This window comes from Corvus kubaryi, unplaced genomic scaffold (genome assembly GCF_017639235.1).
Source record: "Corvus kubaryi isolate FWS band 111438036 unplaced genomic scaffold, C.kubaryi_AGA036_p1.0 split1-131, whole genome shotgun sequence".
Classification (NCBI taxonomy): Eukaryota; Metazoa; Chordata; class Aves; order Passeriformes; family Corvidae; genus Corvus; species Corvus kubaryi.
In genome coordinates this window covers 21,183,937-21,200,682 of record NW_024582073.1, presented here as the reverse complement: position 1 = coordinate 21,200,682, position 16,746 = coordinate 21,183,937, and the positions used below count along the sequence as shown (strand labels likewise).

The 16,746-nt window shown below is 37.3% G+C and overlaps 1 protein-coding gene across 7 annotated transcripts in view; it reads right to left on the bottom strand.

Annotated features, from left to right (window-relative positions):
* Positions 1-16,746, bottom strand: part of SORCS2 (sortilin related VPS10 domain containing receptor 2) — a 548,208-nt gene that overhangs the window by 88,577 nt on the left and 442,885 nt on the right. For all 7 annotated transcript variants that reach the window (XM_042053480.1, XM_042053482.1, XM_042053478.1 and 4 more), the window contains exons 6-8: positions 9,247-9,311; positions 6,788-6,906; positions 3,608-3,697 (exon numbers count right to left, since the gene is read on the bottom strand). In XM_042053480.1, the coding sequence (XP_041909414.1) occupies positions 3,608-3,697; positions 6,788-6,906; positions 9,247-9,311 (274 nt within the window). The remainder of the gene's footprint in view (positions 1-3,607; positions 3,698-6,787; positions 6,907-9,246; positions 9,312-16,746) is intronic.

Sequence of the window (16,746 nt, the reverse complement as noted above, 5' to 3'; positions counted from 1 at the left end):
ATACAAATGTGCTGGCAGTCTGGATGGGGCTTCAGCCTGTGCCCCCTGGGCAGACTTGCCCTCCCAGCAGTGGCAGCTGAACCTCTGCTCAAGGCTGAAAACAGCCCGAGGGGGATTGCTGGATCCCCCTGGAATACTCCTGAATGCCTAACCAGCCAAGTCGACAAACAAACACAATCCTGCTGCTCTTGGCTTGATTTTGGTATTCCCTTCCTATGAGTTCCTAACTTCTGATCTAGTTTTAGCAGCACAGAGCAAGCAATCTTGGTAAAGTGGAATACAGTATAAAAAACAGTTCATTTTTAAAACAACAGTTTGAAAATTCCTCTTCTGTTTTGGGGAGCATACAGGCAACCTTTGATATGGTCTCACCAGCCTTTGCTACCACCCCTTCTGGCAGAAGCCAGCACTTGTCAAATGCAGGAGACAGCTGTGTGATTCCATGCAATGTCAGCATCAAACATAGTATTAAAGAAAAAAGAAGAAAGAAGAAAGAAGAAAGAAAAAACAAAAAACAAAAAACAAAAAACAAAAAAGAAGAAAGAAAAAAGAAAAAAAAAAAAAAAAAAAAAAAAAAAAAAAGAAAAAAGAAAAAAAAAATTTCTCAACAGCACAGAAAGAAGGTTAAAAAAATTACCTGAATCCTGAGGGCCCCCAATGGCTCTGCTGTCTGTACACACAGAGCTATGATGTGTTTCAAAAAGGTGACCTCAATGGCACTGTGGAGCTGGAGCCCAGAAACTTAACAGAGGTAAAACTTGGCTGGAAGCTGCCTTTAGCAGCCTTTCATTCACAAGTAAGGAGGACTCTAGATATGCCCAAAGACACAATATTCTTTTCTAGGTTTCTCTTGGAATACCTAGTTTGTATTTGGAGACAAATACAAACACAAATGCAAATGACATCAATATAAAAAACTGAATAACTTTTTTTGTAGATTTCCAACCTTTTCATATTGAAAGTAAAATGAGACATCAAAAACATTTTCTAATTATTCAGTCTGAAACTGCTCATTCTGTCTCCATATGCAAAATCATCATGAAAGGCATCTATGCAGCAGAAGAATAACATCTGAAGAGCCCAGCCCTGTTCCCTTAGGCTAGAGGCCGCATTTTGGCACAGCTCTCTTAACGTTTTTAGACACATCCTTGACCAGTCCATAGGATCTTCTGACTTGGCTACAGTTTTACTTCCCTGTATGCAGTCACTGATCAAAAATTCTGTCCAGAGACCACTTGGAAAGAGATTTTTTTTGACACCTCATTTCATGCTTTTGAGAAAAATTAAATATAGCCTATTAGTCATGCTTCATCTCCTGGTTAGGCAGAATCTAATACTTAAAACCCTCTGAAACTCAGATTTTTCAAAAGCTATTGGTTTTAATCAATCTTAAAAAAAATCCTTTGTAAATTTATCCATTCTGTTTATCTCCTACTGCCATAAAAGAAGCAACTCCACAGTAATATGTTCTAGATGTACTTTTAATGTGCCAGTGTCTTTGCTGATATCCTGCTTCTTTGCTAAGTTCTATCAGTAATTTGCTCATATGAGTCTTTTCCCTTCTGTTCAAATTGGACTGGATGATCCATTTCCACTGCACTTGGATGATTCTCACTGAAATACAGCACTTGAAAAATTTCAGAACTGTGTTCATATTTACTTCAGCATCTAAAGTTTTTGCTGCAATGTGAAGGTACCAAATCACTTTAAAAAAAATGTGTCTTTCTCAGAAAAGGTTATAATCATTCATATTCACCACTATTCTAATGTTCTAAAGCTATGTCTGGCTTTCAGGCCATCTTAGTGAAATTTTGAACTTTGTTTTGTGCAGATACTAAGGAAACTTCTCCTGGAAGCATTGTCAAAATGCAGAAGAGATAAAATTTACTTCGTTCCACTCATTAGATATTGCCTGAACTAGGAAGAGGGTAAAAACATCCCTTTCAAAAAGACATAGTCACCCTGTTCCTAGGTAGCTATTGACTCTACCCAAACTGAAACCACTAACTTCTAATTTATTTCTTCAGTCAAGCCCGGAGTAATCCACTTAGCAAGAAAAAAAAGAAAAATAAACAAAACCCATATTTTCCAAGGCAAAAATTGAGCATGCATGCAGTACTATTTCAAACAATCCAGACTCCACATGACAGAAATACCAGGGAATTGTGACTAACACTTTCTGAATTTGTCAGAAACTCCTTGTTTACACTCTGCTTCCCTGCCTTGCTCCATAATTGCTTTATTGTGGGCCAGTGCAAGGCTCAATGGGCTGCAGTCCCTTGAGGTGTCCATATTTGACATATTTTAACATTCAAAACTGGAAATTCTCCTGCTGTTTTCCTGACTACAATTTCCCTCAAGAAAGCATAAAGGCTACCTTGAAGGCCTGAAAAATATGGAAAGAATTTTGTGGAATAATTTTTATATACCTGTCTTTGACTATACATTTGTCGACAAGACAGATAGATAGTTAGCTAGCTAGCTAGATAGCTAGCTATTTCTGTAGTGCTACTAGAAGCATATCCAAGTTTCAAATTCTTGTTCAACTAATACCTGAGGATTTGATCTGAGATTCTATTAATATGTTGTACATTTAAAACAAGAAGTCTTCAGACCACCATTTATACTGACATAAAAAAGAAAAAAAAATATAAGATGAAAAAATTCTGATATTAGCATGTTTGCTTTATAAGAATAACACCAAAAGGAAATAAATTGTACTCTAGTGTCCTTCATTAGATGAGCAATGAAGTAAACCAGTGCAATTCAAGGCATGCAAAGAAAACAAGTTCTCTGCTAAGTAAGTGATAGAATCACAGCGAATCACATGAAAAAGCAGGAACCTCATGAGAGCCTCCAGATCGGCCTCCTACTGGGAGCAGGGTAAGCTGTAAGGCCAGAGCTGGTTACTGAGGGTTTTATCCAGCTGGGCCTTTCAAACCTCCAAGTTATTTTTCTTCAGGACTGCAGAAGCCTTCTAACTGTAAATTTAGGAAATACACTGTGTGCAGCACAAAAAAATTCAACTGCATCAGTTAGACCATATTTAAATATCTGTGCTTAATTGCTGACTTACTGTGCAAATATAGAAACCCTATCACTAGGAAGATGTGACAGACTGAAGGAACTTCTTACCAAGTCTTGCAATTTCATTGAGCAATCAAAGTCCATCCTGGGATTCTTTAATGAAATAAAGCACCATCAAGTAGCAGAATTCTCTTATATTAGTGTTCATGCTTATAGCAGAAAACACCATGTGGAATTAAAATGTAACTGATTATTGAAAGAACACTTGCTCTGTATCATTCCATTGCCATTGGGTGTGTAGCACTGCCTCATGGAAGCAAAGCTCAAAAACCATTGCAGTAACTGATGTCAAATAAGCTGCGTACGTTATTCCCCCTCTATGGTTTATGAGTACTACATTAATAGAATACAAATAAAAATAGTAGGGTAAGAATATACAACAAACGGGATTCAAAAATCCTTACAAGGAGAAATTGTGAACTCAGGATAATGAAGTTTGAAAAAGAGCAGAACAAAACTAGTTTAGGTAGAAAGAGAAGATGACAAATGCAAAAAGAGAAAGAAAAGCATGTACACTTACTTTTGGCAGTGCATATTTTGGCAACTTCATCTGTACAAAGCCATTTCGACGGTAGGACACGTAATACTTGGTCCGATTTGCTGATGTGGTCTATACAAAGGAAAAACAGAACCCTGTGACAGCTTATGTTAAATCTAAATAACCCGAGATTGAAGACTGTTTTGCTTTTAACCTGTAACTGAAATACGTAGTCATACTTTTAATGCAATGTTCCAAAGCACTAAAAGGAATATTCCAAATAAACACCAGTGAAAATACTCAACTCAAAACCTCCCCTGGATCTTCTAATCAGAAATGTAACACCAATATGCCCGCATATAAATTGGCATAATTCTAACAAAGCCTTTAAGCACCACCAGATGATATCTGTAAATAAAAAATAGCCTTTGGTAAATAATATTTCACTTTTTTTTAACATTCAGACTCATCTTCTTTCTCTGACTTGAGAAATCCATTTAAAATCCCACCCCAATCCCACTATTTTTCTCCTAAATTTTTGTGTTTAAAAAGGGAACCTGATTTGAAAGACAGCCTATCTTGAAGCCCAAAAACTTGATTTGGCTTGGTAAAAATAAAGTTGATGTATGACAGCAGGTCCACCTGCCTGAATATTTTAAAGATAACAAAGTATTTAATACTGTATGCATTTTTTGTGGTATAAAGAATGTGATGCCTTTAGGAATGTGATTTGTTAAATGATGATTGATAAACCAAAAACCTCACAATTTTTTTAACTAACGCTAAATGGCAGTCTTACCCATCCGCTCACAGGTTTTGTTTAAATGCATGTTTTAACATCATTCATTTCAAATAACTGGAGATGATGCAAGGCAGAGGAGAATTGGAGTTTAAGCACCTAGTTGTGTCAAGCCTCACTGGCATTAAAGGCTGGTCTGTGCTTAAGAACAGTCTTGAAACTTTAATCATCCTACTAAAATCACCTCTGAAACTGACTGTCAGTGCAAACTGGGAAAAAAATTAGTATTAGAAAGTTGCTGATCTTTGTGCCTATATACACACTAAAGAATTGTGGTTGAGATCTTCCTCTAAGATGGTAAAAATCTCCAAAATAGATTTGGGCCAGGATTAGCAGCGCAGATCTGCAATACTCTGATTCACATCTGCACAGCTCAGGAAATATGAGCAATGCCAGGGGCAGGAAGACAGCCTCAAACTCTCCTCTCTTTTTGCACAGAGGATTCTGTTCCATCCTCTTTCTGACAGGCATTGCTGTGATATCATGAGGAGTCCCTGATATGTTTATAAATTATACAACAATACTGTAGTGTATTGATAAAATAATTTCCACGTGGTTTTGAAAGTATGCTGTTTCTCAGATGTGCAGCTGCTGTGTGGTTTCACTGGAACACGTAAATGCTGTCCTGCCTCACACCTCTGGGGTGGCTGTGTTTCAGATGTGACTATAGGATTCCAGAGGCATCTTCTATCCTCCAGTAATACAGATATGGCTAACTGCAAACCAATTTAGCAATAAGATATACATTACATACTGTGGTTTACTGCAGAAAAGTCCAAAACAAAACGACTAGAGATGTTTCCCCTTTATGTGGAACACATGAACATCTCAACTACTGGCACTGCCATGTCTCAGATCTACAGAGACCAAATTACCAAAGGCATCATTGGGTAGCAACTGTCTATTACTTAGATGTACATTTCCACCTTACACTTCCATTTTGCATCCGCTCATGTCTGTCATAAAATAGAATAACAGCTCAGGATGCAGTTGTACAAGACATCCAACAAAGCAAAATGCTTGATGAGGAAGCAGCCAGTGTTTTACTGAGCACAGCAGTCTGGAAGTTCACATGGTGAGAAGCAGATCTCAGCAGCTACACACCATGAAATGGATTTTAAACTGTGCCCAGGGGGAGCCACAGATGATAATAGATTTGAGCAAAATGAGTGCCATGAGTGCTATATCTGATCTGAAAAATGTCTACTTTTTTTTTTTTTGGTTGGTGTGTGGTTTTTTGTTTTGGTTGGGGTTTTTTTTATTTTTTTGGTTGGGGTTTTTTCCTTTTTTTTTTTGTTTTTGTTTTTAGTGTTAATTCCTCTAATCCATGTGGGTCCTTGAAACCACTATGCCAAACAAGAGGAGAACAGATCCTTTGTGTCCCTACTAATTTATAGGTCCTTGTGGAAGAAACAAGCCCAAGGGGGGAAAGCTGGAAAGGAGCCAATCTGATGCACACTGAGCCCGTGGTGGGGAGGCATATCCATTGCCATGATTTAGCTTTCCTGTAAAAGTCAATAAATAGACAAGTCTTGCAGCAAACAAATCCCATCAAAGTAAGGGAAAAATGATAGCCAAGCACTAAGGAAAGCACAAGCAACTTCCCTAGTAAAATCTAATAAAACAAAGAGGACATAACCACTCCTTGAGAATTTTGCAGCTCTGATAGATTCAAACCACAACCAGTGCCAAGCACACAAAGCAATACTTACAAGTGTGCCTGAGCTGTACTGGTGCAATATGGCTGATAAGTTCCAGCCCATATTTCTGCAGGCAGGTGTTGTAGTTAGGGAAATAACCCAATGTAAATCGGACCACCATGAGTTGTAGATGTGGCGCTTGGGGACATGGTTTAGTGATGGACTTGGCAGTGTTAGGTTTATGGCGGGACTCAATTTTAAGGGTCTTTTCCAACCTAAGTCATTCTGTGATTCCATACTAATTTGCTCCAAGCTCCCCAGCTATGGCCATTTCACCCTTTTGCTTCCTAAGCACAGCCATATTAGTAGTTCTTTCCTGGCAAAAGCTCTTCAGAGGAGAATCCATATGAAAAAGCTGTGCAACTACTCTGTCAGTGGTTGTCCTTGGATGCTTTTCTCAGGGAACCTTTCTGTGGAAAGGACCCATAAGAGTTTGTAATCACAAGAACACAAGGTTTGCATGTCGCCTAACACACAAGAGTATTTATAAAAAGTAACACAATCCACTTGAAAATTTTCATATAGTTAAAGGGCAACTGGTTGCACGAACTAAAGACACTGTTTTTATTTCCTTTCTGTTTGGACTGATAAAGGAATGCTTCTTTCCATGTAAAAATTCATAAATCATCATTCTTTAATTCCTCCCTGCTCCTTACAGTGTTGCTGTTTAGAACTTTATTTTTGAATTTGAAAATGAGCTGTCTCTCCCAAAAATGGCAGTACCTGAAGAAATATGTAGTCATCCTGCACAGTCAGGGAATCCCGATCAGTGCTGCCAGCAAATGGGACTGTCATTGTCTTATCAGAACAATTTTGAATCTGGCAAGTGATGTAGCGATAACCTGAGGGAAGAGAGACAGAAACATATGACAGGGCTATCAAGGGAAAAAGAAGCAAGCAGTATTAAATGCTACTCATGTAGGAAAAATGCTGCCTTTGCCAGGTGAGTTAGTTGTAGAATTATTACATTAAAGTCTCATACCAGACTTTTTCAATCTCCAATGTACTGAGAATATATTAACTGCTTACAGTTCAGATCATTCCCTGGAGGCAGCCTGTTATCATCCAAATTTTGCTGGTCCAGAGAGATTAGGGGTTAGATGAATGAGCCATTCATGGGTGGGGATAATAGAAGGAGCCTCTTTTCTCACTTAACCTATGCACAGAGCTGAATTATTCACTTGGAGAAATGGCAGCCTGACACAACATAACTGAAATCAATAGATCAACCCCAGTATAAAATTGTGATGAATGAGAAAAGAATCAGACCCCGTTTAGTAGACAGCGTGCAGAATTTTAAAGCCTATTTTCAAAGCTCTGTAAGAATGTTCAGACACACTATTAGCACACTATTGGAACTGGTCTGTTGGGGCAGGATTTCTATATTCAGAGTTAATACCTTGCTGAAAAAGCCTGGACTGATTTATAACCAGAGGAAGCTATGGCCTTTGTCTTCCTTTCCAGTTAGCAAGGACTATCCTCTCTCCCTGGGTTCTTAGAACAGCACCACTGCATCTTTGATACAATCTGCTCTTATCAGAGAGAGCAGAGCCAACTATCATTATCTTATACCAGCTGTGGCTCAAAGACCTTCCCTGAGACTCTTAAAGACCTTCCCCAAGCTTTTGTACAGCTCACCCTCCATCACAAGCTTCTGAGCACAAAGTACTTGAGTGACTTTCCCAAGCACAGTGAGGAAAATGTTATTTACACAAACTTGTGCCCAGATCACTGATGCTACTCACGTTCCAGGTACAGCATGAGAGAGCAAATAATGACCCCCATGTCCTTCATTACTTTTGCAGTATGATGGGAAATGCATCCCACATTTTATGACTTTTAATTAGAGAAGGACAAACCAGTATACTGGATACAATCGTTTGTTTTAAAATCTGGATCTGTTTAAGAGGCAGTTACAGTCAATTCAACTTCTCCTGCTTATGTCCAAGTCATCACCACAAGGACATTTGGTGCAGCAATGGACCATCTAAAGTCCTGCAGGTGTTCACAATTCACATCACAAAAATTACAGGTCTTCATCAGATGGGTAGAGCAAAGATGTTGTTTCTGCTAAAATCAATGGTTATCCTTGTACTGACCATAATTGCATAAAATCAGTTTGTTGAAAATCTAGCCAGGAGATACTTCATGAGAGTTTTTCTTTTTCTGCTGTTTCTGTTAAATAATAAAAATAAAATAAAAAAACCCCACACCACAAAAAAAAAATTCTAAAAAAGAAAACAAAAAACCCACCAAAACCAAAACAAACAAAAAACCCCAACCAAACAACCAACCACATTCCCCTGAAAAAACACACCCCAAACCAAAATAAACCAAAAAAACACCCCAAAATCTGCCACCAACAAAAAACCCCTTTGCATTCAGGTCCTGAAGAATCTTCTTACATTGTCTCTAACAAAGCAACTGATGGAGCTGTTATCATGCCTCATAAATCTCACTGCTAAAAGATTTAGACTTTTTTTAATCCAGCTTTTAATATGGTAACTTTGATTTTTTAATAGGGCTGAAATGAAGAAAAGCTATGGGAACAGGGCAAGTCAAACTGTACATTCTTAATGACTCACTTTTAAGATGCACAGGAACTTAGATGATCTGATTCAAGGAATCAAATTATCTTTCAAGATATGATTGGTAACAAGAAACTATACAAACTTTTGGAATCATGATGACTCTTTAAGCACATTCTGACTATTAGTCTGCCCTTCCATTTATTTTCCTTTTGAAGTTTCAAAGTATAGTGGATACTGTAACATGAGGAAATTCTGAGATGGTGGTTGGTGCACTAGACCTGACACATGCAATGATTCACTTTAACAGACACTCAGCCAGTACTAACACTGCATTGCCAGTTTTATTTGCAAATCAGGAAAAACTGTTCAATGTTTAAATGCCAGGAAAAATTGCACTATTAATGGACATTATCAACAGAGCATAGCATCTTGACGTCAATTCATCTTAAAGTGAAAAACAAGTAGATTTTAAATTACACTATATTTTTATATAGCAGGACAGTTTTGCTGACTACAAATAAACAGAGAAAGAATCTGACTTGCACAGTTTCTCTTCTGACTAGTTTTAAAAACAATCCAAAAAGTACCTCTAAACCAAAGAGAAATGACTATATACTAGGGTATCAATTGATAACATTTTCATTTGCATACCTCCACTGGGGTCCTGAATTTCCATATGAACTAAATCAAGGTCTCCGTCAACTCCAGCAACAGCCCTGAGAACATAATATAATCAAGTTATGTAGAGCCAGCTACAGAATAGTAATTATGTGGATGGAAGAAAAGAGAGGATTTCATACTAACCAGCTTTAGAATTCTATCTGGGAATAAAATAAACCCCATTTATAATGTCCTATTACTAACATCTATAAGGAAATTATTTTCTCTCTACTTTACATTATGTTTTTCTTAAATTTCTTTAGAATATCTTCTACTAAAATATGCATACAAATAGAATAAATTGAAAAAAAATAATAGAAATAAGCATGAAATTGGAAAAAAACCCTTCATAATCATAAATTGATATATATTTACACAGAGATATGCACACACTCATGCACTGGCAAGCACTATAGCATCTTTTTACAATTACGTTTAACATTTGAGACTTCAAGGCAGATTTAATGCTAAAAAAGAGTTAGATTCCTTTCTTATTAGAAATATCTTAAACTTGACACATGGTTTCCATAACAAATTGATATATCTTTGGTTAGCATGTTCAAGAGAAGAGTAGGTTCTGCTTTGACAAAGAAAGTGAAGAATAATTTTGAGAAAAATATCCTGAGAAGGAAATTCAGTCAGAGTTGATCAAGGTACAGTTTAACTTTGTAAAGGTGTAATGGGAATACAGGATGATTTTCTCCTAATATCTCTCATGTCAAATATGCTCAGCCAAAAGATGAGTTTTCTACCCTCAGGGCTTCCATCCCAGCCTGGGAATGGCAGGCTCAGCTGTGTTTTTTTCTGGCCCTTCTATTGTCATTAGTCAGGCAGATTCTGCAGGGAAAGCTTTGAGCTGGCAGTTGTGCTGTCACAAAGTGAAGCCGAATCTGGCCCCACTCCCACAGACACATCAGTTTTCTCAAGGCCCCTCACTGGCAGGGCAAGAGTCAGCAAATGTGAGCTGAAGACACACAAAGGAGATACATTGAGTGATAAAGTGCAGCTGGATGCAGATATTAAAAAGGTCCATTTAAAGGTACTTAAGAGAAAATGATAATTTTAATACAATTATTAACAATCAAATGCAATAAAACTATACTTTGGATTGAAATTACATCACTGTTTAATTATTTTAGTAGCAGTGATTTATGAGGAGCGGTTAAAACTCAGGCTCAGTAATTGGTGGCTCCTCGGGAACACAGGCCAGGGGGAACAAACTGGATGATTTCCACTGCTACATAACAAACAGAAATAATCACATATGCTGTTTTTCCCTAATAAGATAAATGATCAGTCCAAAGGAGGAAGGGGAGGGGGAGGGATGAGTCCCCTCCAAGCCATAAGATGTCAGAGAAACTTACAGTGGGAGCTTTCTATTTTTTTAGTAAATGTGTAGAAAAATCTTGTATTTATTAAGAATTTGGTCTCTCAAACACAAACTATTTTAGCATTTTGGAGGGTACACATTAGGTTGGAGAAGATTTTAGATCCACTGAGCTCTGATGAGAATATATATATGAGCAGAGGGAAGGGATCTGTGAAATTTTTTGCTGTGTGTGCTGTTATTTATGTTTCTAGATAGCCACAATACAAAATCAAACCTGCTATAACTCTGTAGTCAGCAATTTGAGGGAAGAAAATGTTTGCTGAATATTTTACTTTTAGTGTTAGACCTCAGGCAGATGAACCAAAGAAACTTTTGGGTCAAATTTTCTGAGGCTGAACCTGTCATGCTAATAAGCATCAATAATGCAAAGAAAGTTTTTGGGTACTTATATAATTTATCACACATGATTTCATAAGCACAGTTTGAGGTATTTGTCAATATCTTTACCTTTCTCATCTTTCTTTCAACAGCTCAGAATTACAATGATCTCATGTCTACCATGCTCCTCCTAACAGTGGCAGCTCACACATGTAGACTCTAATCTTGTTTCCAGTGTAATTTTTTAGTGCAAGAAGATGTAACTGATCTGTTTTAATGAACACTGCAGAATGAAACTTTCTTACCCAGCCTAATTTTCTTCTTTGGACTTTTATTAATTATAATTATTTAATTAATTACAAATTAAGCAGAATATTTCAAAAATGTGATTTGTGTCTTTCATTAATTATACAGATGAACTCTAACAGCAGACACTATTTACTCTATGAAGATGTTACATCCTCAAAGTCTACTTTTGAATGCCAGCTACAGAGAAGAGTTTCTGAACTCCGAAGTCCCTTCACCCAGCTTTACACACACTTAGGAATAATCCTTTCTTCTTTTATTGAAAAAAGACCAACTCTCTTGCAGCTGCTAAGAAAATCTCCGGAAGAGAGCATAAATAATTTAGAGAAGTTGAAGCTATTCCCTGAAGAATAAACTAATCTCATTTCAGTGGACTCCTCTGCCAACAGTACTTAAAAGATAATACTGTTATTTCACTTGTGCTTAAATCATGAACCAGAGGAAAAGTCATGTGATACTGCAGACTGAACACAGACCAGGGCCCTCTGCCCAGCTTCTTAAAATAACAGACAAACAAGGTGCATACAGGAACACAAACGGTATGTGGTCCTCTGAAAAGGAAAGCTCAGCTGCACACTTTTTAATATTGAGGGAGAAAGGCAAGACTATGGGGTTTTTTTTTGCATTTTCATTTAAAAACTTATTACTACCACAACATAAGTGCATTATACCAGTGTGAGCATTGTGTCCACACGTCCATTCACAAAGACAGTTTACTGGTCCCCAGCTGGCTTTAGGATAGGACTTCTTCTGTCTTATAAAGCACAGATGCAATGGACCCTGATAGTCTGACAGCTTCTTCCTTTTTGGTCGACATTTTGGAATAAATTTTAATATTATTCCTCCCAATAGAACAAGCACTTTCTTAGGAACTATCTATTTGTCTCAATTTCAGTAGTGGTTGTTTTTTGCTTTGATTAAAATTCCCCCACTTTTCTCAGAGTACTTTGCAATTAAAATGTTCACACCTCAGCAATCTGGGACCATTTGTTTGTTTATGTTTTACTTAGGTAAATTCAGGGTTTTCTGGTTGACTTTTTAACATTTTACATTCAACCATTGAGTCCAATGAAATTCAGACTAACTTTCAGATCAGACATGCCTTCCTCTAGGAAAAAAAATATTTCTTGACCAAGTGTACTGTGCTGGATAAAGCAAGTGCAACACACCAACACTTCAGGTCACATAACAGGGTGATTACAACACTTCAGAACTAAAATAGTCCAGTTTGACTGGAGAGTGGTGTAAATACAAGCAGCCTCAATATGATTCTTCCCTTTCCTCTGAACACAAGTTGCCACTATCTCCCTTGTGCTTGTCTGACACCATGGTGAGCCTCTTGGGAAAAACAGCTCTGCAAAACATAATTGTGGAATATTTTGAGGGATTAGTTTTCTTGTGCATATGAGTTTTTACATTTTACAGAAATTCTCCTGAAAGATTAGCTGTTGTATGATCTAATTCTTCATTACTTTTGTATTAGTACTTCACCAGGTAATTTCACTGATCTTAAAAGCATTACATCAGCATGAAAATAGTGCAATGGAGGTGATTGAAATGCCCTTTTCATTTGTCTTTGTAGGTGTATAAATGTATATTTCATGATATAATCATTAGATATTTTGTAGTTTTAAATGTAACCATACTGAAATTCTAAGAATTCAGAATTTTCTGTAAAAAGTTTTATGGGAGACCCTTGGTATTATTTTAATAAAAATTTTTCTTTTATACAGCTACCTCTCTTTTTCCCTAAATGCCTCAATATTTTCTTCCTCTAGTTGAGTGAAGCATAGAAAAACACCATTATTCACCTGAAATGTCACAGTTATGTAATATTCATGATTATTACCATGAATACCACGACTCAATTAATTACCACTGACATGTAACAGTACACATCTCAAAATGTGAATCATAAGCATCAGTCCCTTCTATGATAACTACAATTCAATTTTACTCCCAGCAGGAAACCCTTTTTTGTTTCCAGTAGTCCAGGTTTATTTTGTACAGGAGCAGTTGTCTGTAAACACTAATCATGTACAGTCTGCTATGGACATGTCTTCCCTACCTCCAGTGGGTCCCTTCATTGTTAAACATTTGATGCAGTTCATTTGGGTGCATATTAATTAAAAGACAACTTCAAACAGGATATCTGAAAACAAAAAAAAAATCAAGACAAGCCTGGCTGCTGATGTGCAGGATCCTCCAATCAAAGCCCATCTGAAAACTAGCCAGGTTCCTCAATCTGCCCCCCTCATAATCTTAGAATACAAAGTTTATCCAAAAAGTAACATGTTCCCCATTTATACTGACTGTTTTCTAGCTTAAGGGCACTGCCTCGCTTAGAAAACAGGTCAAAACCATGCAAATGTTTTCAGTGAGCAGTTTAAAATGGCATTGACTCTTGGAAAACTGGTTACTCAGGAAGACAAAATTATGATTTGATTCATACAACATAAAAATACATCTCCTTATGAGTGATCTGTGTTTCAGGTCCTGCTGTCTTCACATCCACTTCAAAAGATGCACGTTTAATGATTCAGTCAATGCCTTACACAGCCAGTGTGTGCTGTTATTTGTTTACTCCCTATGCCCAAATGTTTTTTTAACAAAAACGTTTTTCCTGCCATGTTTGTCCAAACAGAAGAGCTGTAGCAGTTTTTCCCTCCCTTGGGTTCACCTTAGCTGGCCACCAGGTGCTCACAAGCTGCTCTCTCACTGCCCCATCTTAGCAGAACAGCAGGAGAAAATAAAATGAAAAGTCCAAGAGTGGAGATAAAGACAGGGAGATCACTCAGGAATTACTGATACAGGTGAAACAGACTTGACTTGGGGAAGAGTAATTTAATTTATTGCTAATAAATAACAGAGTAGGATAATGTCTCACCATGGCCTTCACCACAGGCTGCAGGGACGTCTCTGCCCTGGCATGTGGAGCACCTCTTCCCGCTCCCCATGCACTGACCTTGGTGTCTGCAGGGCTGTTCCTCTCACATCTTCTCACCCCTTTCTCCCACACCTGGTGTGCACTTTTTACCCTTTCTTTGATCTGTTGCCCCAGAGGCACCACCAGCATCACTCATAGGCTCAGTTTGGCCAGTTGAGGGTTTGCCTTAGAGCTGGCTAGAACTGGCTCTGTCCGACATGGGGGCACCTCCTGGTCTTATCCCACAGAAACCCTGAATGCTCCTGCTACCAAACCTTGCCACATAAACCAAATACAGTCACCCACATCATCACACAGAAATAGAAACAAAACCTTTTCCAAGTGATTAAGTCAAACATAAGAATAATTGCCCAGACAGACTCTTGGCTTTCCACACAAATAAAAAATTCAATGACAAAGGCTCAATGAAATCCTCTCTGCATTTTTCTCCTTCAGAACATAACATTGCTGAAATCTTCTCTTTCACCTGACACTTGAATAGCCAGGCATCCACTACACTTGATGTAAATGAGTACAGCTGTGATTGAGTATCTGTATGGAATTTCATGATGAGAACAGAACTTTTTCCCCTGAGAACAACTGATTTACCAAAATAAACTCATCATTTTTTATTTTTATGTTCTTACCTCTCATGAAAATGGAAAACCTGTAGCTAAAAATAAGAGCAACAGATCCAGATAGCATAGGATCCACGTATCTGAGTGAGTCAAGGATAAAGAATTCCTAAGGCTCTAGATAGTCATAAAATAAATGTGTTGGGCCTAGTTCTCTGGTAATTACCAATTCATTTCTTACTGTCCCAGGGTATATTTGTGCTGGTGTAGACAGCTGATTCACAATCTATTCTTTGCTTATGTATTATTAAGACCTATTTTGAGAAATCAAAAGGATTTCTCAATGCTGCATAAGCCTTGGGGACTGAGAAGAATAGCAGCAGACCTAGAGGAATCCCAAACTCCACTACTCTTTCTTCTTCTCAAGAATTACCTCATAATACAGCACTTTTTAAAATGGGCTTCATACACAAAAGCAGATACATACCATGTAAAGGGTGGGTGTTTGAGGTTTGTCTGCGATAACTTATATATCTTTGCATTCCATGCTACAAATACACCAAGAACTGAAAAAGCACTTATGAAGGAGAGGTGCTATTACATATCTTAAACATAAATCATCACACTGGGGCCAACGCAGTTTGTAGCCAGAAGTAAGACTGGCCACAGCAAGCGAAGTTTCTGAATTTTTCAGAATAAGAAGTTGCTCAAAATTTAAAAAAAAAAAAAAAAATAGGTTAATTAGTATTTATACTGAAAAGAAAATATGTATTTTCTAAATGTTTATACTAAATTTTTTTTCATTACAGTGTGACTTAGTATTTTATTTTATTGTTAGTTTAAAATCTACCTTTCATGATTTTTCTTTATGCTCTTTTGGTTTTAGAATAGGATAGGATAAACTATTTCAGTTGGAAGGCACCACCAGCAACCTTCCAGTCCCACAGCCTGACCTATTTATCACTGACCAAAAGCTGAAGCAAGTGCTGATGGCATTGCCCAAATGCCTCTTAAACAGTGACAGGCCTGGGGCATCAACCACCTCTCTGGGAAGCCTGATTTGCCTCCTAAAATGTTAAGAGAAGACAAATTCGTATGAGGGCTTAGTCAGCTTTCTTTTCCAAAAGAATAAATGAAACAGAGGAAAATCAGCCAGAATGGTGTAAGAAAAGAGCACACTACCACAGAAGAAAGAAAATACTCTGTGCTCCTAAATTAGAGATGGTTGTATACACTTTCCACTGATGCAAGTAGTATTTTCATTAGTTCCACTATCATGAAAGATCAAATTCCACACATTAAATCTAAAAAGATATTTAAGGAAGGATCAACAACACTTGAAAAACCAATAAACCCTAGAAGATTATATTAATGTATTGCTTATAAATCTATAATACATATCTGAACATAAATATTTAAAATACTCAGTCTCTGCTGACCTTCCCTTAATATAAATACCTAACATTCCATTAAATTTATTGCACTTAGATTTTCATTGTGCAAAACACAAAAATGCTTCTTCAGGAAATGCATGAAGATCTGGCTGCTTCTGGAGGCAGAGGAAAATATTGTTTTTACAAAGCACATGAAAATAATAATATTTGTAGTTACCAGACTGAAATAAAAATCTTAGGCTATATTATTAACCTCAGTGGCAAAGCTCAAACTGAAATCAAAGAAGAAACATCTGCTAAAGATCTGCCCAGTGAAATGTTCTTGGCACAACCAGCCATGATCAGCAAGAGGCATGCCCTCACTTATCATGAGATGTACAATTAATTTGACACAATATTTTTAACACATCAGATGAACACTGACAGGAAAACAATACTAGACTTGGTGTCCTTACAGTCAAACTATGACAAAGCCCAATTCTTACATCTGTTGAAAACAACACAAACACTTGTTTCTATCTAGCACTCAGATAATTTGGGTGACAAAGGCCGTAAAATACTGGAAAGTCTCACATGACCAAC